Here is a 25,411-nt window from a genome sequence, read left to right as displayed (position 1 = left end):
GCGATTCTCTTCTTCTTCCTCGGTCAGCGCCGAGAAGAGCGGTATCGATATTGAGCAGCGTGGGGAACGCTGCGTTTGAAAGCCCGTCTGGCGAGAGGAGTTACCTGGACGTGTAATTACCCATTTACACGTCAAGTCGCCGTGGGTTCGTGCACGGAACCAAGCGTCCGGCACAGTTCGCCTCACCATCTACAAGGACGCGTACGGGTCGCACCTTGGGCCTCGCGCGCGTTGCAAGCCGCGCTTGGTTTTGCCCAGTTGCTTGGCAAGGAGTTGTGCGCTGCAGCAGCTGTCCCCGGTACGAGACGTGCACGTTGGGAGCACGTCCCCCCGGGGTTCGTTCAACCGCACGTGTGCGGAGAAGAGAGACATTGTGAGGGAGTGACCCAAGTGGTCGTGAGTGGGGACAGGGGGGGGGACACATATATAAGATGGCCATCTTTGTAATATTGATTGTGGATTGTTGATTCCTTGGGGGAATATATTATTGATTACTCCGGATCCTTGGTGTGGGGTTCCTTATTGACTGGAATTCATATTGATTGCGTTACGAAAGCGTACAAACCATATATCTTTCTGGCGGAGTTCCTCTCACGGTCCGGGGGTCACCGAGACCAGGTAGTCACCGGGAGGACCACGTAACACTTGGCACACCTGAGCTCCTCACCACATACAAGGCTTTCATCCGCAGCTCAATGGAATACTGCTCTCCCCTCTGGGCTGGTGCTCCTGCCTCACACCTAGCTCGTCTTCACGCTGTTGAAACCAAAGCGTTCAGAATCATTGGAATCTCCCGCGATGACGCTATCTCCGAGGGCTTTTCACTTCACTTACTCACCAAGGCAGGTTGGTGGTCTTTCAGTCTTCTACCGACTCCTCTCCGGCCTTGCTCCCCCAGCTCTCTCTGGGCTCTGTCCCCCAAATATTCCTGCAGGTCGCACAAGATCTGCCTGCAACCCTCTTATGGTTAAACTGCCAAAATCAAGACTCTCTGCTCACCTTCACTCCTCTTTTCTCCCGCCTCTGGAACAAACTCCCTCACTCTCTTCAATCCCACTCCTCCCTCCAGGTCTTTAAAACGGCTGTTCACCACCATCTCTTATCTTCCCCAATCCAAAACCTTCATCTTTTCTACCCCCGCTAATTTCACCCCAAATCCACTTTTTTGAGGCGACTTTGTCTTCTTTCCTGGAAGTCTTGGTGGCCTTGCGTTTTATACCTATCCTGCCTCCCCCCAGGCCCTCTCCCTCCCACACATCTCCCGATGTCCCTGCTCTCAAATGTTGTGTTTGTGTGCTTCCTCCCCTTCTCTCCCCATCTTGTCGACCGCTCCCCTTTTTATATACTTTGTTTGCTTGTTTGTTTGATTTATTTGTTTGATAAATGTTAGCTTTCACGAGCCTCGACTCTATACAAAAAAAGAAGAAGAAAAAAAGTCTCCGAGGTAGCAAAATGTTTTCACACCTTCCAGCTTCAGCAGTCTCCAAGATCCAACTCAACATTTCCTCCATCTGCAGCTCCCTCTGTGCACACCTTACACTTGAATGTAGCTGCCACACAGGTTAATGACCCTCTCATTTTTAATGACCCACCACAACATTTTTGATGAACCCACTCAGCGCACATTGTACATTGAATGGAGTTCACTCCGACACCCTTCCTGCACACAGCACACGGCCACTTCCCAGTTCTTTCCACCTCACCACATGCTTTACCACTTGCCATCACCTTCATCTTTCCGAGATTCACCTTCAGACCTTTTGCCTCCATACATTCCTTCCACTTGCTCATCTTCTCCTTCAGTCCATCCATACTCTCCCCAATCAACACCAGATCATCTGCAGACAACAACTCCCACGGTAAACCCTCCTTTATGTTCCGAGCCAGCACCTCCATGACGGCTACAACAAGAAAGAGCAATCAGATGCAAATCAGATGCAAACCCTCACCAGGATGTGTTTTCAGTGGTTTTTAAGGCTTTAGTGTTAAAACAAATATGGCGGCCGAACCACATGACCAATGACGTCATAATCTTTTTTACTAAACTAATTTATTCCTTGATTATGCTCAAGAAATTTCATCTTGATCGGATGAAGTTTTGTACTTGTCGAATTATGACGTCATAATGGAGGCACCTATGACATCAGCATTAACATATTTTATTCACCATGCAGAGTTCTTTACAATGAGCCATGTCTCAATTTTTTCTATTCAGCGCTTTCGGAGATAGAGGTGGAAAGTTTTTCGATTTCTCCAAGATGGCGGCCAAACCACGTGACCGATGACGTCATAATTATCATAAAACAATTCTGCAGGTGGAGTTGCACCTATGGTGAAAATTTCCTGTCAATCGGACCAACAGTTGCAGAGAAAATCATATTTATTCTGTGCGGACAAACAAACATGAAAAATCACTCACAGATCGACACTTGGCAAAACAGAACAAAGTAGAATGGCACTAGGTAGAGCATCCTTTTCACCTCATAAATAATTTGTGGTAGAATTCAGTGATCTGGTATGCAAATAGTCTTCAAAGTTTAAATTAATCGGATGAAAATTGACAATTTTAGAAATTTGGCCGATGTTGATCTTTTGGCCGATGTTGACCTCAAAATGTTTCGTGGTTGGTTTCAGTAAGCTGATATGAAAATCCGTTTCACATTTCAAACCAATTGGATAAAAATTGAGGACTTTAGAAATTCGAAAAAAAAGTGGTTGATCTTTGGCCTATGTTGACCTTTTGGCCCATGTTGATCTCATAAATAGTGGGTGGTTGAATTGAGTTAGCTGATATGTAAATCCCATTCAAATTTCAAGTCAATTGGATGAAAATTGAGGATTTTAGAAATTTGGCCTATGTTGACCTTTTGGCCTATGCTGATCTCAAAAATAGTTGGTGGTTGGATTCAGCAAGCTGGTATGTAAATCCTTTTCAAATTTCAAGTCAATTGGATGAAAATTGAGGATTTTAGAAATTCAAAAAAATGTGGTTGACCTTTGGCCTATGCTGATCTCAAACATAGTTGGTGGTTGAATTCAGCAAGCTGGTATGTAAATCCTATTCAAATTTCAAGTCAATGGGATTAGAATTGAGGATTTTAGAAATTTGAAAAAAGGTGGGTGACCTTTGGCCTATGTTGACCTTTTGACCTCAAAAATATATAGGATTTTGTCGGACGACGAACTCTACCATTTGGTGAAGTTTCGTGAAGATCGGTTTCAAATTGTGACCTGCAGGCAAGTATAAGTGAGCGGACAGACAAACACACAATCACTTGGGTTTATGGATCGGATGAGGACCAGCTCACCTGCTGTGTCCCTCTATGTCGATCGGGCGTCCACACCAAGCTCGGCATCGACATGGGGAGCTGGGGGGTAGCCCTGCGCCCTCCAGGATCTCCTAAGATGAGTGAGAGAGCCCCCCACCAGAGAGTCGTTGAGGAGTTCCGTGGCAAACAGTTCTGTGAAGGGAGGTGCCTGAACAAGCTACGAGGGAGGTGTGCTGAACCGAGGGAGACGCTGTCCCAACCAGCCGAGCAGCGACAAGCTCCGACGCGTTGCTGCGAGCATCCCGGCGGTGTGGACCCGAAGGTGAAGAGCCGGCGGCTGCTCGCTCCCGGCCCGGCCGTTCTGTGGACCGCCTGAACCTTCTTCTCTCTCCAGCCATTCCTGCTTCATTCCCATTCGTGTAAGTCTGACTGTCGTCTGTTTGTCTGTGGTTTAAGTTAAGCCTGCAGATAAGCTAGAATTGCACTGTGTCTTCTTCTTCTGTAAATTATTTTCGTTTCTTTCCTTCTCCCTTGGTTTCTTTGATTTGTACATAATTAGTTAATAAATCCCTGTTCTTCCTCCCTTTGCCTTCTTTCCTTCACATCCGTTCGTCTTTGTGATTTCCCCCATTGAGTACCTGTGGAGCGATTTTGGCCAATGTTTCGGATCGGGTTAGTCTTTGCTAATGGTTCGAACCGCAGGCTGCTAAAACCGCTCGGCAAAATACCATCTTGCCCGCGGTCTCGAGCGGAGTTGCCCACCTGCTTTGTGGAGGGGTTGGTGGGGTGTACGGGAATCCCTTGACCAATCGCCTCGGCCAATCCCACCCCACAAGGGAGCGGGGTAGCTTCAGGATCGGAGACGGCCAGTGCAAATAGAAGGGGGATTAACCCCCCCCCCCCCCCCCCTGCTAAGGGGAGAGCCGTACTCCGTTTCCGTAACAATTGCAAAAAAATTGCCAAGTAACAAACGGCCTTAAATGGAATCTCAGGCGAGGGTAACAAATAATAGTGGACTTAGTACCGACCCCTGATGCACTCCCACCTTCACCTCAAACTCACCACTATTCCCGTCCTTCATCCTCACAGCTGTGCACTCTCTCTCGTACATTGCCATCACCACTCTGATCAACCATTCCTCCACTCCTAACTTCTTCAATGCCCACGTCACGACTTCCCGTGGAACCCTATCGAATGCTTTCTCCAGATCAACAAACCCAAGAAACAACTTCTTCCTCTCCTCCATGTACTTCTCCTGCAACTGCCTTACAACAAAAAGCGCATCTGTCATTCCTCTTCCTGGCATAAATCCAAACTGCATTTCGTCAATCTTCACTTTCTTCCTTATCCTCTTCTCCAACACCCTTATGAATACCTTCATTCCATGCTCCAATAACTTTATCGCTCGGTACGAGCCACACTCCAAAGGGTCACCTTTCCCCTTGTATAGAGGAACGAGGGTACTCAGTTCCCAATCCACTGGAATGCGGCCTTCTTTCACCACCAGATTACATATCTCTGTCATTCTCTTCACACCCCAACTTCCTGTTGCCTTCAACATATCTCCCACAACACCCGTCACACCTCCCGCTTTTCTACTCTTCATTGCTTTTATCGCGACCTCAACTTCCTTCTTAGTTATCTTCTCTGCCGGTCCTAAAACTGGGTTACTCTCTATGTTGCCGTCCCATTCATTCTCTACATTCAACAGCATTTCCATATATCTCTTCCATCTTCCTTTAATTCCATCTGGGTACACAACGATTTGTCCCACTTCATCCTTCAAGCAACTCACCCCCATCACACCTCTCTTTCGCTATCTGCTTTGTAATCCTGAATACCACTCTCTGACCCTCTTCCGAATCCAAGCGTTCTCCGAACATTTTCCTACATGGCTCCTGCTACCTCTTTCTTTGCAGCCTTCTTGCCTGCCTTATAACTTTCATGCTCTGTCTTTTCTGCCCCTGTACCCTTCGCCTTCTGCCAATCCTTGAACTTCTTCCTCTCCTCGTCAATCCTCTTTCCAACTTCATCATCCCACCACCATGTTTCCGAGTGCATTGGTGGTCCTTTTGTGCATCCACATACCTCAGCAACGGCTCCCAACAGACTATCTTTCATTGACATCCAACCACTTTCAAGCTCAACCACATCATCCTCTACCATACTCAGCCTCTCTTTTAATGCCTCCCTCAGTATTACCTCTTTCAACCTCCACACCTTCATTCTCGGTTCGTACTTCACCCGCAGAGCTCTCCTCGCACCTTTCCCCCTTATGTCGCAGACAACCAAGTGGTGTTGTGAAACAGCCTCCTCCCCCAGGATCACCTTTGTGTCCCGGAGGTGCCCCCTATCTCGCCTATGCACCATCAGGTAAGTCAACGGTTGTCGTCGACCCACCTGACGTGTGTGTAACAAGCTTATTATCCTCTTTCTGGAAATGAGTATTACAAATCAACAAATCAGCTCCATCAGCAAACTCCAAAATCCTTTCACCCTCTCCATTCCTCACACCAAATCCGTAACCCCCATGAACTCGCGCAAAACCGTCCATACTCCTTCCCACATGTCCATTTAGGTCTCCTCCTACCACAACAACAACTTCCTCATCTTTCACATTTTCCATCAGCTTCTCTATCGCACACCAGAACTTGTCCTTCTCGTCATCGCTCCGACCAACCTGCGGAGCATATCCCAAGATGACGTTCACCAAGAGCTTTCCAATCATTATTTTCACAATCATCAACCTTTCACTCACTCTAGTCACACTCACCACACTGTCTACAAACTCTTCAGAAAACAGGACACCAACACCATGCATGCCTTCCGGCATTGTCACACAAACTTGTGTTTCTGTCACTGCCTACCCTTCATCATTCTCACAACACTTCCCTTCCATCTCGTCTCCTGCACACAACATATGTCCACTCTTCTTCTGAGCAATACTTCCACCACTTCTCCTGATCTCCCTGTCATTGTCCCTACATTCCATGTCCCAAACCTCAGAAACCGATCTTCACATCGGGCATCTGACGTTTCGTCGTCATTATATATAAATATAAATAACCACCTTTAGAGGCCATTTTTCCCCGCAAAGCGGGGGTTGGCCTTTTTCCGGAACCGTGGTTGTTGTTTTTTGGTCCCCTTTTTGAAGCAATGTTTTACGGCCGTCTGCCCTTCCTGACGCCAACCCTTTTTGCCGCCTTTAACGACAAACAGGGAATTACCAGTGAACTGGTACTCAATTAGCCGACCTCGGAAGGATGACAGGCTGAGTCAACCCCCCTGGCGTTAATTCAGCGATCGACCGGGATTCGAACCCAGGATCCTAGGATCATAAGCCGGCACCCTCGCCGCTAGCCCAACACCAGGGTCGTCATTAATGGAGTGATTTCCACCCTTGGTTCGATCGGGTTCCCCCCCCCCCCCTTGATTTTTGACGAGGGGGCGAGGACGGGGTACTTCAGGCTGTGCCCTGCCCATATGTCATTGCAATTGTCATGGTTCCCTTTTTGAGGCAATGTTTAATGGCCGGATGCCCTTCCTGGCGCCAAGTGATTGGCTACACATGTATAATTTTTGTTACTGCTCATTATGACGTCATACATCACGTGGTATGGGTACCATCTTAGCAAAAAACCTTCAACTTTGCCCCGTTCTATCTCCGAAACGGCTCAATGGAAAAATTGAGTCATGGCTTGTTCTTAAGAACCCTGCAATGGGACCAAAAAATGTTTATTTAGGATATTAAAAGTGTTAACGTTACGAGGTTAAAATTCGACAAATAGAACCCTTGATGCCAAGAATAGGATATTTTTTTGTGCATGACCCAAGTGGGGGAAAAAATTCGGGATCCAAAAAAATTTGATGTCATACGTCACATGGTTTTGGAATTATGACGTTTTTAAGCATAAACTGTAAAACCTACCTCCTCCCTCATTTTTGAAGCTATAGAGTGGAAACTTTATACAAATGTTCCCCATGCGGGGAAGTTAAAACGTTATTTGGGAAGGTGAAATAAGTCACATGGTTTGGCAGCAATAAATAATTGAACGAAACTCTTAAAAAGCTTCTATCTCTTGAACCACTGCATTGATCAACTTGAAACTTTAATGTAATGTAATTGTCATCAAGGGGAATAAGTGTTTAAAATTTCAACATGATTGGTTGGAGTCGTTTTTGTTGGGGGAAGAAGAAACGCCCAACATATTTTCTTCTCAGGCCATCTGATTTTGCCACTGCCGTTTTTCGGCTTTATTTCCTTTAAAAATAATTTCTCTGCAATCGTTGGACAGGACATTTTCACTATAGGAGCGTCTTGGCCTCCACAATCATTTAATGGTAATTATGACGTTATAGGTCTTGAAAATCTAGAAGAAAAAAAATCGAAAAAAGTTGCGCCTCTATATCTCCGAAACCACCACGGAAAAAAATTGAAATATGGCTCAGTCAAGCACTCCCATTGGGGAATAAGATATGTGAATGATGATGCCATTGGTCTCTCCATTATCACGTCATAATTCAACAAGAAAAACTTCATCCGATCAGGATGAAATTTCTTGAGCATCATCTTCTAACTTCTAACAAATAAATAATTTGATGCAGAAAAAAAGAACGACGTCATAGGTCATGTGATTCGGCCGCCATATTGTTTTAAGGGAAAAGCCTTTAAAACCACTAAAAAACCCTTTTCTCCGAAATGACTGAACAGATCGAGCACAAACTTTGCAAGCATGACCACATACCCATGACAACCAAAAAGTTCAAGAGCTGTTATGTCGGAGGTCACATGGTTTTGGAGCTATGAATTTTTGAAGCATAAACCTTTAAAACCTACCGCCTCATTCATTTTTTTTCATATTGAATGTTTTACTCGAGTGGAAACTTTACAATAATGTTCCCCATGTCAGAGTGCTAAAACAACCTTTTGGAATTTGCGAATTGTCACGTGGTTTGCAAGCGGGAGATAATTGAACGAAAATCTTTTTTAAATGCTATCTCTTGAACTGCTTCATTGATCGAAGTGAACCTTGAAAGCAATGTAGAAGGGATCAAGTGGAATAAAGGTGCAAAATTTCAACATGACTGGTTATTCAGTTTGGCAACCATAAATAATTGAAGTGATGTTTTTATTTATTTATCTTGAACCACTTCATTGATCAACGTGAAACTTTGAATGAAGGTAGATGTCATCAAGTGGAACAAGCGTTTATAATTGCAACATGATTGGTTGTACGGTCTGGAAGGTAGCAGTTGATATTGTGTGAAGAAGAAAAACTCAATTTTATCTTCTCGAGCCATGTGATTTTTTCAATGTACCTTTAATTATGATGAAAGTGGGGTTGTATGAAAGCGGGGTTGTAGCAAAGCGTGTTCAATGAAAGCGGGGTTGTATGAAAGCGGGAAGGCAGAGGAAACCAGTCATCACTGCCAGCAGTTAAAAAGTGGCAGTTCTAGTTAATAATTTGGTTTCTTTTACCTTGTAAGATCTAGCCATTACTGTAAAATTAATTATATTGTGTGCGACAAAAATAGGACAAGTTCTTTGCAATTGCAAATCCCACATTTATGCACTTTGGATTTGAATAACTTTTCCCCATTGGCTAACCCAGAATGACTTGCAGCCAGATTATCTGAGTTAAATACAGCATTACCTCGTCAAGGAACACAAATCCTCTGAGGATGGTTAGTCCCCAGGAAGGCTCGTTCTGGTAGGACCTTCACATTTCATTTTGTTTAATAGCATCATTTCCTTGGTTTGAAATGCATAATAACCAAATAAATACATAACAGGAGAGTGGATTCTCCTCCAAAAAAAAAAACAAACACAAAAACAAACACAAACACAAACACAAATACAAACACACAAACACACACACACACACACACACACAAACACACACACACACATAATTGTTTGGAATGTTTTACTGTTTGTACTTAAAAACTTGTGAATCAAAATATTCAAATGTGTTGGCTATTGCTTAAAATGTCAATGAAATGAAGGGTTCAGCAAACCATATGGAGGGGCAAAGTCTCAGACCCATTAATGCAATCTAGGCTCCATAGGTTATGCTCTTAACATTAACAAGCAAAATCAACATTAAATTGTACAGTAATCACGAGGTGAATAATTCTGTTTTTAAACTTCAGATTTAATGATCTTGGAAAAACCTTTCACCTCAAAATAAATCACCCCATGCTTTAAATCACCCCAAGCTTCAACTCCCCCAACCCTCCCCCCCCCCCCCCCCCCCAATGTCTAAGAGCCAAATCAACAATCATATTTGACAGAATGAAGCAAACAGGATTATGATTGGCTCCATGTACTCAGGGTCCAGCACAAATAAGAGGAGGTAGTAATAACCAGTATTCACGTTCAAAAACCTAAGTCGAACCTAGAAGAAAACCGTCCAAGGTGTGTACGTCGACTTGGAAATCTACAACTAACATGAAGGCAGATGGACAGCAATATGAACATAGTGTCTATGGCAGGCTGCTAGTGCAGGGAAATACGGTGAGCATCTGCACACGGCTACTAATGATAACCAAAACAAAATTGCAAACAGTGGCTGTTGATTTTGGTTAAACCAAAATTACTTGGGGGAGGAGGAGTTCCTCCATGTTGTGGAACTGCTAAGGTAAAAGCAGGCAGTGCCAAGTAAACCACCCATTTAAATGAAATTATGCTGGCTTTTTATGTTTTACTTTGCTGATGACAATGAAGTTGATAGCCCAGATGGTGATCGCAAAGCATGAAAACAAACCTGTAGTTTTTACGCCCCCACAAACTCAATACAAATGGCATCAAATGTAACCTGAAATGAAACGGTTTTCTGAAGCTACAAGCAACTTTAAATGTGAAATAGCACAAAACTGAATCGGTAAGGATCCACCAATAAGGGAAGCACATGGCGAATTGAGAAAGGAAACGCAAGTCAGCGAAGTTGGTGATCAAAGAGTAAGGATAGGAAATAGAATGTATAAACAGGAAAAGTGACCATTATTTTCTCTCTGATGTACATGGTCAAAAAGAAAAGGTTATTTGGTACATGGAAATAGAAGGTTTACAAAGATTAGTAGTTAATCAAAGCTTAATGACAGAACCTGAAAATATCAAACAATACAAACATGGGAAGCAGAACACAGGACCGAGCATAGCAACTCAAACTTAATTATAAATGAATAATAATGATGATTATTAAAAATAAAAAAATTAAAAACCCCAAGCAGTTTTTGGCACTCGGAATGAATGAGATGGTTAATATATGCCTCGGGTTTCAACATTCACTTGCACTCCCCACAAATACCTTTTTAGAAAATAGATTATCTTCGACAGCACGATCTTGTAGACAGTTGTATGACGAAAAGCAGGAGGCTTGCCTCCTCTGCACTTGATGTACGCAATTCCAATATAAAGCATGAAAGTACCCAACATGTGTGCATACATGCATCTATTATATAAAGCTGTTTTGAACCAATCACCAACATGTTTAGTACTTCATCGGTAGGCTAGCAAGCTGCAATTTTGCATACTGGTGCAACTTGAAGCCACAATTCCAGGAGAGAGGGGAGGAGAAAATAAATCACCAAACTCTCCAGAAACAAAATTATCCATCAATTAAAATTGTCCATTGGAGCTTCGCTCCTGCTCATGGAGGGTCACTTGACCAAAGACAATATCACGTCACGTCATCTTGCATGGGCATTACCACTTGAGAAGTACAATTCGACAAGTACCTTTGGGTTTTTGTCGTTTACAGGCAATGTACGTTTTTGTCATTTCAGAACATTTCACTCAATGCATATTTTACCCTGCAGTGTATTCACGAATCACATTGCTGGAAAATCCAGATTATGACGATTGCTTTGTCCAGAGAAGTTGAAGGTAAACACACGACAATACATCAGAAAATACTCGAAATACGGATGACCTTGCCAAATTAATTTCGAAAAGCATCAAAAGAAACAATCATTTTATTATTCCTTGTTTTTTGTGTTGCCCTGGTGTTGGAATACACCGCACAGGAATGCGAAAAAGGAAAAGAGACAGACTGAACCAGGCGAGGCTTGCTTGGACCCGCCCCCTGGGAACAGTCATAGTTAGGCAGCTTAGCAATTTTTAGGGGAACGACTTTACAAAAGTACCATTTTTATTTTAGTGGTTCATTGGACCATATGCAATAGAATTAGGACCGGAGGCAAGACATACACAGTGTTTGACTTTTGCGCAAATACGACTCGCACAGCATAATATCGAGCAATACATTTATGCAAATAAATCATCAGCTATTGGAGTTAGACTAAAATCGTAAATACATAAATTGCTGGACAAATTACCTTGAACAACATGTTGTCTGTTCTAAAGCTATATTGTCATTACATCCTTGTAGTTGCGTACATGTTAGATATATGAGAGGTGCGCGAGTCACAAGTATAACACATTTGTATAAACACTCGGTATTATATTACTAATTATTATTACATGGAAGCGTAAGATTTATTATGCAGGCATGCATAAGTTTTACAAATAACACTGCATGTAATGAAATAAAAGTTAGCCTCCTTGTTGAAAATATATACATAATTGGTTTTTGTCCTTGGTTTTTGTCCAATAAAAAGGTGAAGAACACTGTATATTTCTTGCCTCCGGTCCTAAATCTATTGTATATGGTCTAATGGACCACAAAAATAAAATGGCGCTTTTGTCAAGCTGTTCCCCATTTTCGATAAATATGCTGCTAAGCTGCCTGACTAGCAGGTGAAGAGGTCAAGAGAGACAGAACTTTAGATTTTTTTTTGGGGGGAAATGGGAATTATGCTTCGCAGCAACGTTGACTATCAGTATCCAGTAAGGAATGCCACCTTCGTCATCTAGTAAAAGGGGGTGCAAAATGTCCTGAACTGTACTGTGTTTATCGTTGTCAGGAAATTAACCCAGACCAGACGTATAATCACCATGTCTCTAGCAATGCATTTACACAATAATTGTTACAAATCTAAATTCAAAAATATCAGAAAGGAAAGATGCAAACCTAACATAATAACTCAAATGGACTGTTAGCAATATGTAAAGTGAGAACACCTACAAATATCTGAAAAATCTTTGTTTTTTACTTTTGTTTATAATCCCCCCTCCGTCCCCCGTTTAATGTTTCACTTAGACTTAGAACCACAAATACCATCTCTTAGCATTGCCAAGCAACGCAAAAGTGTAAACAACACTTCTATTTTATAACTTTTGACCCTTTTACATGAAAAATCACTATACCTTTAAACTACTAAATAAAGAGCTCACTGATCACTCACTCTTGTTTTACCCGATTTATTTATCCGCTTCCAGAATGCAAGCCCGATTCACTCCATCAACTCGAACGGTACTTGGTAGCGCACATACATCTGCCAGGCTGAACAGTTAACATTTTGTATCCAACTGTGAGGCTGGATCTGGATCGAACTGAACCAAAATATAATCGGCTTGTCCTCGTCACCAACCCAACTCATCCACTGAGTTTTGTCAAAACCAATCCACAATTTTTTGAAATATTGTGCTATATATCATTTTGGTCCTATCTCTCAATTTTGAAGAATCACTTTAATGATTCTAGTATCCAGATCCGGACCTTAAACAAAATCCAATCAATTAGTCCTTGTCGCATACCCAACCTGTCAACCAGGTTTCGTCTAATCCGTACACGTTTTGAAATATAATGCCATATATAGATTTCGGCCCCATCTCAAGGTGAGAACCACTTAAAAAAAAAATGTATCTGGATCTTCACTAACATCTAATCAATTTGTCATTGTCACACACACAAGCTTCCACCAAGTTTCATCCGAATCCATCCATAGCTTTTTGAAATATCCTGCTCACAGACAGACAAAGGGTGAAAACACAACCTCCGTCCACCCACGGTGGCGGGGGTAAATATATAATAGCTTTGTCACAATCTACTTCAACAAACCAATAAAGCTTATTTTCTTATGTCTGCATGTAGTATGCACCCCAATATCTGCTTGCAGTGTGCAAGCATGCCCTAGTAGTATATGTATATATTTTTCCCAGACAAACAAATGTGTGCAAATGCTAAAAATAATTTTATTGGATCAGATACTCAACTTGCCAAAATGGCGATATGTACCACGAAAGGGGCATCTTTCAATCAACAGTAAAGAGGATAATTGATATCACACTGGCAGTTTGTTTAGGGGAAGCGCTTGGCTTTGTTGAAAGTCAAATGAAGGAAGCAAAATGCCTTTCAAAGAATTCCCATGGCCTACAAAGGTCAAATCACCTGCAAGAAAAGTTTTTTTTTTTCATATTTTTGATTCAATAACAATTTCAAAATAGAATGAAAGAAACAATTAAAATTCAACGAACTGGCGAATTATTCGAAACGCCACGCTGGCACATGTCCGAGTTTTTAAGGAAATGGAGAATATTGGGGTTGTCTAATGCTATGCTGGCTAACCTAACAGTAGGATATTTTAGACTATGAAACCCAAATATGTGAAGGGAATTTTTTTTCTTTTTTTACTTTCCTGGATCCATTCAAGCTTCAGGTAATTTCCAGTGGCACCACCCACAGAGGAAACAATAAACAAGTTACCATTTTTACGCGTTTCCAATTCCATGGGGTGATCCCTCCAGCGACGTTCCGTGTTCGGAATCCAGTCTGCATTTGGGTTCCTAATGTGCCAAATTCCTCGCTGCTCCTCGATAGAGTATATCCAATGGATCCATTGCTCCTCGTTTCCCCGTTCCTCGGGTGCTTGCCTCCTATAATGCCTACACATCCTCCTAATGCATCCGGGTCCAAATGACTGCTCCCAAGGACACCTTCATACGAGCAAGAGCAGAGAAAGAGGGGCAAAGGGTTAGAAACAAAAATTCCAAGTGTTGAAGATTATTTTTAAAAAGAAAAGAAAAGAAAAGGGGATGCAAAAATTTGGGTCTCAGGTGTATGGCAAAAGCCATGAAGGTTAACTCATTGTGGAAAACGATTAATAGCCCCATGAAGGCATTTGCAAGAAATCGGTCCATATTGTACAAACAAAATGCAACCGAAACCCGGCCAATACCTGTATGTTGCAATTACTTGGCCTAAAAAACCTCGAACTTGGAGCAGCGATAAAGCTCTTCGCTTCCTAGCAAATGTTCAAATCAAATGGAGACTCAGTTTGAGATAGATATGTAAAAGATTATATATATATATATATATATATATATATATATATATATATATATATATATATATATATATATATATATAGTGAGAGAGAGAGAGAGAGAGAGAGAGAGAGAGAGAGAGAGAGGAGACAGAGAGAGCGAGAGACAGAGACAGAGAGACAGAGAGAGAGAGAGAGGACAGAGAGAGAGAGAGAGCCAGAGAGAGAGAGACAGAGAGAGAGAGAGAGCCAGAGAGAGAGAGCCAGAGAGAGAGACATAGACAGAGACAGAGACAGAGAGACAGAGAGACAGAGAGAGAGAGAGAGAGAGAGAGAGGAGAGAGAGAGAGAGAGAGAGAGAGAAAGGGAAAGAGAGAGAGAGAAAGAGAGAGAGAGAAAGAGAGAGAGAGAGAGAGAGAGAGAGAGAGAGAGAGAGAGAGAGAGAGAGAGGGAGAGAGAGAGAAAGAGAGAGAGAGACAGAGAGAGAGAAAGAGAGGAGAGAGAGAAAGAGAGAGAGAGAGAAAGAAAGAGAGAGAGAGAGAAAGAGAGAGAGAGAGAAAGAGAGAGAGAGAGAAAGAGAGAGAGAGACAGAGAGGGTAAGAGAGATAAAGATGAGAGAAATAGTGATATAGATATAGACAGGAGAAAAAAATGTTTTTAAAACCCTCCCCAAAAAAAACAGCCGGGAGCATACCGCACGGCGCAGACACTGCAGCCGATAATCGCTTCTGCTTTCCACATCCCTCCTTTCAACACGCATCACCTCGTCCTGCTCCTCCTCAACATGCTAATCCAAACACGCGAGGCATCCCAGCCCGATTCTATAGGAACATACAGCAACACAGAAAGACGATGATTGGACAGTCTTCTGCAGACTCGAGTCTTTTGGAAAAGCCAATGGCAGTCTGTCTGATGAACTTGAGGGCTTATTTGTGCATAAAGTGAAGACTACAGAGGAGGAACAAACCAAAAAAAAAAAAAAGCAAATGTTTTCCCCAAGAACTGTACCAGAAAGAATGATCTAGACAGGAAAAGAAAAGGATGCATAATTGTTGAGGGAAGGAAGTCAACATAATAAAATTAACATTTTTCTCATTTGATCATTCTAAAATACATCAATTAAGAAAACCAACACGGGTCAAAACCATCTGAGGGCACCGACGGCAACAAGGACTTGTGAAGGACAGATGTCGAAACAGGGAGTGGTAGCAAAGGGCTCTAGCTGCGTGAGCGAGAACGATCATTGGAGTAACGTGGCGAGCCGCGTCTTTGCTTGGGAGACGAGCTGCGGGTGCGGGAGCGTGAGCGCGACCGGCTGTAGCTGGGGCTCCGTGGCCCATCCAAACGAACGCGGATGTAAGATGTCTCACCCTGCGAAGGAGCACAACCAAATCCAACAGCGATGCCATCAAATGTCACAAGAGGTGAGTGTCCAGGAGTCAGCTCTTGACTGTCCAAGACTCAGTCATAACAGGTCAGGTGCCAAGAGCAGAAGACAAAGAAAACCTGTTACTTTGACAATTAGCATTTTTGGATTTATAGACAAAGGATATACAACAGTCTTCTTACCACTTGCTTCACTCCCTCAATTATCAAAAAAAGTTTAAATTACTGTCATACCTTAGACTGCGGGATATTATCTTCCGAGAATGAAGAGCTGCGTACATTTTTTTAACCACGAAATAAATGTCTCACAATTCAGTCACCAAATTAGACTTGGAAAATTAATAGATCCATATAAAATATTTCAACGATACTACACGGAGTCACAAGAAAATAAATGCGTGTGTGTCTGTGTGTTTGTCAGCACCATAGCTCCACAGCATTGACAACTAGAAACTGGAAACTTTGCATGCATACAAAAAGGACCCCAATGGTGTGCATCTGTACGATTATATTAATTCGGTTAAAAAAAATTTCCTTGCTTTCCACATCACCGAGGACGGCTATTTTTGCTAGTATCTACGTACAAGAGTGTGTTGCGGTTTTGAGTTTGTACAATAAAGGTTAAATTTCCCCCTCATAGTTAGTCACACAACAACATGTAGCCTCGCGATAGTTCAGTTATTTCTTAGTATGTGTAAGCATCGTCCTTTTCCTGTGTTAGTTTTGCGTTGAGTAGAGAAATGAGAGTTGGGTCCTTTCTTGCCTTATGCCGCCTTTTATTGTCTTATGCCGCCTTACGCCGCCTTTGACTTTTGGTGCAAATTAACATGAGGCAAGCCTGGCAAATCGAGGCAAGACCGAAGGAGGGTGGCGGAGAAGCTGACGGTAAGCACGAGCAGCCAATCAGGGCTCGAAGGGAGTGGCTGCGGCACTGCATCACAAGGCGCGGTTAGAACATTTGAGAGGGCTAAGTGGGTTGGCAATATAACCCGTTGCGCGAAGCCCCCACTGCAGTTCTGCGGGGTGATGAGCTTGAGAAGTTGTGAGAAGGGCATGCGCTGGGTGTTGAGCTTGAGTAGTTCTGAGAGAAGACGCGCATGAGCCAAGCTATAAGCGCTCTTACCAATTAAACGCTCGGTTGAGCTTGAGGCAGAGCCTCTATTGGGTTACGCGAGTGAGAGCGCGCCGGTAACTAAACGCGCTGTGGAAAACCGCCAGGCCGGCAAGAGACGCGTACATTTCCCTCCCGCCTTCCTGCTGTGCCCTTTGTTCGAGAGATGCGCCACAAGAATCCCTTCCACCACCTGCTTGCCTTCATCGCGGGACATGCTGTGACCGGGGAGAGCCACGCCGGTTGGGGCCGTTCCTGGACGACCAAGGCAGCGCGTGAACATCATCCTGCCTTCATTTCCCCTTTGTGAGTGTGATCGGGCCCATGTCTGGTGTTAACATAAGACTGATTAAGACTGCTCTGTGTCTCTGTACTTCTACCGACTTGTACATATAGGTGAAATAATAATTAAACCTGTGTTCTTCCTTTATTCGACCATCTCGTCTTTTCCATCATTGACTAAGCGTGGTACGAATAGAACCGCTCTAATCGGGTTCCAATACCAAAGATAACTGCACGGACCACGTGGTACGCAATCCGCTGTGTACTTAAATTACACGTGGCTCATGCGAGGCGTGCTTCCCCGCTTCCGCGGCGGCGCAGGTATTTAGGTACGTGCGAGAATTGTCCCGAAACCCTACCTTGCGTTTGCCCGGGAGGGGCGTTTCAAGTCTCTCGGTTGCGCCGACCCAGAAAGAACAAGGGGCTTAATCTCCCCTTGGTAAGGGCAGGAAGGGCGGCGACAACCATAACATTTGGTAGTCAGGAGTGGGATTTTTGGACACCAGATTGTACATATTGGCCGTAACATTTGGTGTCAGGAGTGGGATTGGACCTGGAGTGCGCTTCACATACTCAAAATTACGAGTGGACGAAATTTAGTTATTAAATCCAAAATTTTATACTCGTACCTTGGCTCGCCAAGGCGGTCGAATGCCGGTGGGGGTAGAAGACGAGGTAGAGGTAGAATTGATGACCCAGGAACCACAGCAAGAGTTGGTAGAAGAGGAGGAAATTGATGAGGGGGCGGCAGCAGGGGAAGAACATGGCGGCGCCTCGCATGTGGCGACGAGAGCCGAGCCCGCAGTGCCAGCGGTTTCGGACCTGTACATACTCCTAACTCAATTACGAGCAACCATAGAAATGGCAAGTGACAAATCCACCCGGGACATGAAAAAAATTGGTGGTCAGATGAAAGAAATGAGGGACGAAGCAAGGTGTAACATGGAGGGGTTGGAAAACAAAATGGGTGGTCAAATGAAGGAAATGGGGGACAAATCCACCCGGGAATGGGAAGAGGTGAAAAATGGGTTGGAAAACAAAATGGAGGCCCAAAATAATCAATTGGAAAAATTTCGGGTGGCGTCGAAAAAGGACATTAAAAAAGCAGGGGAGGACATCGGGCGCAGGTTGAGCGAGGAGGTCGCAATGGTATGCAACGAGGTGACGCGGTGTGAGGAACGCGTGGGGAGCGAGCTTGAGCGAGGGACAGCCAAATTGACGGGGCTTATGGAGATCGCGACGCGAGAGCGGGGTGTAAAAGAGCCGACGGTCACCGAATTGGACAAAAAAAATTTATGCGCGCTGGCGGTCGTCGAAGAAATAATTCAAATTGAAGAAACAATTGGGGCCGAAGAGATGGCAGAGTCAGAAAATATATCACGGGAGAATGAGATGGAATATGTACAAAGTTCGTATTCACACCGTGATGCCGTGCTTGCTAACGAAATAAAAAGTTTGCAGGTGCTGGCGGAAAAGGAGGTCCCCAAAGTGAGTAGGAATAATGGCGCGAATGTGTTTGGCACGAAAGGGTTTTTGGCGCGCTTGGGACAGAGCCGAAACCCGGGCGGTCGCGGAAGGTCCATTGTACGGTGTACGAGGGCGACTGGTGCACGTGTGCGAGAAGAGTGTGCGCCAAAGCATGTGAGAGAAAAGTGTATGACGGAATGTGCACGAGAAGAGTGCGTGGAGAAAAAGTGTGCGATGATTGGGTGTGTAACAGGAGAGTGTGTTACAGAGTGTGTGCATGAGTTCACACCCGAGCGTGTTACAGAGTGTGTGCATGAGTGCACACCCGAGCGTGTTACAGAGTGTGTGCAGGAGTGCACACCCGGGGGGTGTTAGAGTGTGTAACGGAAGAGTGTGCGCCAGGGTGTGTGCAAGGGTGTGCGATAATGAAGTGTGTGGAAGGCGCGTGCGCACCTGGTTGTGCGGTAGAAGAGTGCATAGAAGAAGAGTGCGTACTGATGTGTGTGAGGGGCATGAGTGCGCATAGGTGTACGGTAACGGAGTGTATGGGAGGAGCGGGGACACCTGGGTGTGCGAGTGCGGAGTGGGTCGCGAGTGGTGAGAACACGGCTCAAGCATTGACACCGACCAGGGCAGCGTTTCGCGCGATGGATAGCCGACGTGAGCCCTCGGTGAGTTGTGTGCAGCAGGGACCGGCGGGGATCGATGCCGCGACGGTTTCACAAGGACCGCCGTGCATGACCCGTGCTGGCCCCCGCACTGTATGGTTGGTGCTGAGCCGTGGCGGAAAAGGCAATCGGCAAGGTTCAAGGGGAGGTAGGAGATTTCGGAGCCGCGCACCTTGGCGGGTGCGGTGCTCCGACCGTGGGCGGTTGGGTCATCGTGCGTGGGACCGCGAGGCCCCGTGCCGAGATGGGGCCCTGAACCTCGGCCCATCCATGCATCCTCCCCTGGATCAAGAATGCCGGACGGACACCCCATACAGGAGACAAACCACCCGCATGGATCGCTCGGCCTTTCGAGGCCGCGCCATGACAGCGTTGTTTCCACACGAAGAGGCTCGAGTGAAGTGTACGGATGAGGATAGTGTACCCTGCGTGGAGGAATGGTAGTTTCACCATTCCTCACACAAACAGAGCCCATGAGCATTAGTTTAGGGGGATGGCAGTGATAGGCACATGGGGGGCCAGCGATGGTTACCTCCATGGGGCACCGAAGCTAGCCGAGGGAGGGCTAGGATAATGGTAGGGAACTAGAAGACCTTAGAGACAAGATTTAAGTTGTGACATTGTACCTATAGTGGGGACGTAGGTAGCTTAGGTGGATGTTAATGACGAAGGGAGTGCATAGTGCAACGGGATGCCGGGGAAGCACGAGTTTTAGGGGAAAAGTAGTTAGTTTGATGATGCTGTGGGCTTGGTGAGGAATTGTGTGTTTGAGACAAATGGAATTGTGTTGAGGGGTATGGAAAGTAGTGTATGAGGAAAAAGGTGTATAAGCACAAAAGGTGTGCGAGGGAAAAAAAGGTGCGTGAGACAAATGATGTGTGAGAATATTTGATGTGGAATGCTTGGTGTGGAATAAAAGATGTGGAATGCATGGTGCAAAGGAGTGAATGGGGTGAGATGGAATCCATTCGCGAAAGCCCGGGGTGGGTAGTGTAAAGTCTGGTCGAGGGCTCAGGTAAATTTGTATGGATATGACACCTGTGGTGCAGGTAGTGGCAAAGTAGTGCTTTGGAGGGTGCATGAGTCAGTGACATGGCTGGGCGTGTGGTTTAATTGGTGCGTATGGTTATTGGGGCACTCCGCCACTTGTAGTTTGTCGGCTAGGTGAGGCCGCAGGTAGGCTCTGGGAGCCAGTTAGGGTAGCTGTGAATGTGGCCCGAGGATCCCAGGAGAGGACCCGGGTTGCCCAATGCCAAGGTGGGCATCAGGGGGTAAAGTGCTAGGAGGGGCCTTCCCCAGTTTAGGTAGTCGCAGGAGCAGGTAAGCTCGGGTGGCGACTTCAGTGGCGGAGGTGCACAGGTAATTGGACCTGCTAGTGGAGCCACACGACCCAGCCCCGAAATTGTGCAAGGGCACAGAGAGAAAATTCAGTGGGTGTGAGACCCAAATTTTGGAGAGCATCACAGGGTGGACAATGGGAATTCAGGTTTTTAGAACCACATAGTTTAAAGATGGCCGATTGGCAGGGTACGACCCCGGGTAGTTTAAAAGTAAATGTCAGTTGTGTAGTTAGGATGAGAAATCCCTTCGCGCCATCCACAGCCAGTCACCAAGGAGGACGAAACTCCACACCAAGGCTCTGTGAAACTGTTTGAGTAAGTGAGACGCATCAGGACGTGATGAGACATTGTGCTTGTTCCATTCCTTCCTTCCTGGGAGGGATTGGGAGACGAATTTGGTATAGAGGAGGATATGGGAGACAAGATGTCGAGACGAATTTGTAAATACAAGGAAGGGCTAGGGTGGTGTAAGCCGACGATGGGGGGTACGGACAGCTAGGGACGAGCCTGCTCTGCTCGCTCTTCCACGCCCCTTGTGCTGCATTACCTTGTGTTGCTGTGTACCTTTGCGCCCTTTCCGCTTTGCTGGTCGTGCTTTGTCTTTCCCCCCCACCCCAGGACCATTTTGGAGGTGGAACTGTGCAGCACCATTGACCTGTGCAGCATCTTTCTGCACCTTGCTACATCTGTGCAGCCGAACAGCGCAGCACTTTGCTGCCATATCCTTTTGTGTAACTTTGCTGCCACAAACACACTTATGGACCACAAGTCTTTGTGGCCTTGCACCTCTGCTGTGCAGCACCTTGCTGCAGCATCACCTTGCATCTTCGGACCACTTGTTTTGAGTGGCATGAATGTCACGCAGTCGGACCACATGAGGTTGGCCCTGCTTGACAAACACATACAATAAACGCATTGTTGTGCATTTTTATTATGGTGTGCTAGGGACGAGAAGATTTGTAAGGTAGATAGCCCTGAAGATCAGGAATGGCCTGTATGCTGGTCCGGGGGCTAGCCGGTTTGATAGGAACACAGAAGAAGCAAGAATCAAGATGCAAGAAGCAAGCAGCAAGTGTTATGAATTTTTGAGTGTGTTTGTGTTTTTGCTCTGCTTTCTTTCCCCTCCAATCTTCTCTTCCAAAAAGGACAGGTGCTGGGTCATAGAACTGTAATAAAGTAAGTTTTTCTGTGCTTGTAAATATAAGATGCTGCCACCGGCGGTGTGTTTAGTTTGACAAATTCCGGATTTGGTTAGTTGTGGGCGTGACTCTGTTAGATTAGCTACTCAACGCAATAGGGGGGGGGGACATATTTAGTGTTTTAAAACTGTCGCACCCACGGGTTAGAGTAAATGTTAGAGGGAACAACACCTATATGTCACATGTAAAAGTAAAAGTAATTTGCAGATCATTCTCAAAACCGGTCGTTCCATTTTTGTTGGGTTCGACTCGGGGACGAGTCTGACGAGGGAGAGGGGTAGTGTTGCGGTTTTGAGTTTGTACAATAAAGGTTAAATTTCCCCCTCATAGTTAGTCACACAACAACACGTAGCCTCGCGATAGTTCAGTTATTTCTTAGTATGTGTAAGCATCGTCCTTTTCCTGTGTTAGTTTTGCGTTGAGTAGAAAAATGAGTTAGGTCCTTTCTTGCCTTATGCCGCCTTTGACTTTTGGTGCAAATTAACACGAGGCAGGCCTGGCAAATCGAGGCAAGACCGAAGGAGGGTGGAGGAAAAGCTGACGGTAAGCGCGAGCCGCAAATCAGGGCTCGAAGGGAGTGGCTGCGGCACTGCGTCACAAGGCGTGGTTAGAACATTTGAGAGGGCAAAGGGGGTTGGCAATATAACCCGTTGCGCGAAGCCCCCACCGCAGTTCTGCGGGGTGATGAGCTTGAGAGGTTGTGAGAAGGGCATGCGCTGGGTGTTGAGCTTGAGTAGTTCTGAGAGAAGACGCGCATTAACCAAGCTATAAGCGCTCTTACCAATTAAACGCTCGGTTGAGCTTGAGGCAGAGCCTCTATTGGGTTACGCGAGTGAGAGCACGCCGGTAACTAAACGCGCTGTGGAAAACCGCCAGGCCGGCGAGAGACGCATACATTTCCCTCCCGCCTTCCTGCTGTGCCCTTTGTTCGAGAGACGCGCTACAAGGATCCCTTCCACCACCTGCTTGCCTTCATCGCGGGACGTGCTGTGACCGGGGAGAGCCACGCCGGATGGGGCCGTTCCTGGACGACCAAGGCAGCGCGTGATCATCATCCTGCCTTCATTTCCCCTTTGTGAGTGTGAGCGGGCCCGTGTCTGGGGTTAACATAAGACTGATTAAGACTGCTCTGTGTCTCTGTACTTCTACCGACTTGTACATATAGGTGTAAATAATAATTAAACCTGTGTTCTTCCTTTATTCGACCGTCTCGTCTTTTCCATCATTGACTAAGCGTGGTGGTACGAATAGAACCGCTCTAATCGAGTTCCAATACCAAAGATAACTGCACAGACCACGTGGTACGCAATCCGCTCGGTGTACTTAAATTACGCGTGGCTCGTGCGAAGCTTGCTTCCCCGCTTCTGCGGCGGCGCAGGTATTTAGGTACGTGCGAGAATTGTCCCGAAACCCTACCTTGCGTTTGCCCGGGAGGGGCGTTTCAAGTCTCTCGGTTACGCCGACCCAGAAAGAACAAGGGGCTTAATCTCCCCTTGGTAAGGGCAGGAAGGGCGGCGTAAACCGTAACAATATTTCAACGATACCACACGGAGTCACAAGAAAATAAATGCGTGCGTGTCTGTGTGTGTTTGTCAGCACCATAGCTCCACAGCATTGACAACTAGAAACTGTAAACTTTGCATGCACACAAAAAGGACCCCAATGGTGTGCATCTGTACGATTATATTAATTCGGTTAAAAAAAAAATTTGCTTGCTTTCCACATCACCGAGGACGGGTATTTTTGATAGTATCTACGTACAAGAGTGAGTTGTCCGCTGCATCTGTGCGTCACGCTCCTTTTTGTTTGTTATACAATTCCATACCTCTGGGCCAATTGTCCCGAAATTTGCTCCACCACATTATTATAACATGTGAATTAAAAATTGCAATTCATAATCAAATTGATGTAAAACAAGAAAGAACAGAGCTTTGGGTGATCGAGCCCTCCCCCCTCCCTCTTCAGCGGGGAGAGGGGCAGATCTTGACTTGCGCCTCGGTCCTTTTGCATTATGTTTGAAGGCGAATTATTTGTCTGGTATTCACCAATATCTTATTAAAATAGAGCAAACGTATATGGTTATGTATGTCGCCATGTACAGACTTGGCATTTAATATGGAATATATATATTTTTCTTGACTTGGGTTTACTTTCTTAAATCAGTATATCAATCTGGTGAGTTTCTTTTACACTTTGGTGATTTATTTGTTAAAAGAACCATGTCACTGATTGTCTGTCGCAGCAAGAGGTCAACAACAGGATTATATCACAGGGGGCATGGCAAAATCTCCGGACAGGTGCATTTGAAGATTGGCTTCACAGTCGGGTATACAAGGGTTGTTGCGTTCTGTATTAGTGGAAAACAACTGCTGCACGTCTCCAAAAGTTATTGCCGCTTCCTCTGGAGATGGTCCGTCAACTCGACAATGCTGTTTGTCATGGAGTGGTGGCTTTACGAAATTCCGGCATGAAACAGCGTGCTATTGCTCGGCAGTATGGCATCACTCAAGGTCAGGTGTCAAATATCCTGAAACGAAATGCTCAGGGGGTGTCCCTACTCCAATACCGAGGCCAGGACGTTCCCGCAGAACCACAAGGAGGGATGATCGCCAGCTGCAACGGTGAGTCCGCAATGGCCGTACCAAGTCAGCTAATCGGCTTAGGGCTGAGTGGCAGCAACTGACAAATGTGCCTGTATCCAGAAGGCTAGTCGACCAACGACTGGTTCAAGCAGGCTATCGTGCCAGGCGTCCCCTGAGAAAGCCACGTCTGACCAGACAACACCGCCAGCGCCGATTGCAGTGGGCCAGAGAGCACCGTCAATGGCAGCCAGGACACTGGAATCACGTGATCTTCAGTGACGAGTCTAGATTTCTGGTCTATCGTCAAGATGGCTCGTCCGAGTGCGCAGACAAGTGCATGAAGCCTACAACGAAGATTGTATAGTGCCAAGAGTCCAAGCTGGAGGTGGTGGGGTGACCGTTTGGGCTGCTTTTCATGCAGGGGGCAAAACTGACATGGTTGTTCTGAATGGAAACCTGAACCAGTTCAAGCACAGGGCCATTCTGGAAGAAACATTGCTTCCATTTGTTCGTGCAGCCTTTCGAGGAAACTTTGTCTTCCAAGATGACAATGCACGGCCTCATCATGCTCGCATGATCCAACACTTTCTTGCTGACCGTGGTGTAGAGCATATGGAGTGGCCTGCCATGTCCATGGATATGAATCCGATAGAGAACTTGTGGGCAGAATTAAAGCGTCAAATCGACAACTTGGACCAGCAGCCCACCTCTGTGCGTGAATTGCAGCATGCTATTGTCACTGCATGGCAAGCGATTCCTGTCCAAACCTTGGCAAATCTTGTGAACAGCATGTGTCAACGTGTCCGTGCTCTCCTGAATGCTCGTGGGGGTTACACGAAGTATATATATATATAACCACCTTTAGAGGCCATTTTTCCCCGCAAAACGAAGTACTGAACTGTAATTTTACTGTCCGTAATCCCAGTCGTAATTTAACT

General features: G+C 45.4%; 1 protein-coding gene across 3 annotated transcripts in view; it reads right to left on the bottom strand.

Moving 5' to 3' along the window:
* Nucleotides 1–13,348: 13,348 nt before the first annotated feature.
* Nucleotides 13,349–25,411, bottom strand: part of LOC137425233 (serine/arginine-rich splicing factor 1B) — a 35,335-nt gene continuing 23,272 nt past the window's right edge. The window contains exons 4-5 of one of the 3 annotated variants that reach the window (XM_078776434.1): nucleotides 15,133–15,809; nucleotides 13,349–14,109 (exon numbers count right to left, since the gene is read on the bottom strand). In XM_078776434.1, the coding sequence (XP_078632560.1) occupies nucleotides 15,657–15,809 (153 nt within the window). In that variant the 3' untranslated portion in view covers nucleotides 13,349–14,109; nucleotides 15,133–15,656. Of the gene's footprint in view, nucleotides 14,110–14,950; nucleotides 15,810–25,411 lie in introns of those variants that run through there. The other 2 variants (XM_078776436.1, XM_078776435.1) reach the window with 2 other exon arrangements.

Source organism: Myxine glutinosa, chromosome 4 (genome assembly GCF_964187855.1).
Source record: "Myxine glutinosa chromosome 4, kmMyxGlut1.1, whole genome shotgun sequence".
NCBI lineage: Eukaryota > Metazoa > Chordata > Myxini > Myxiniformes > Myxinidae > Myxine > Myxine glutinosa.
This window is presented reverse-complemented; position numbering and strand designations above follow the sequence as displayed.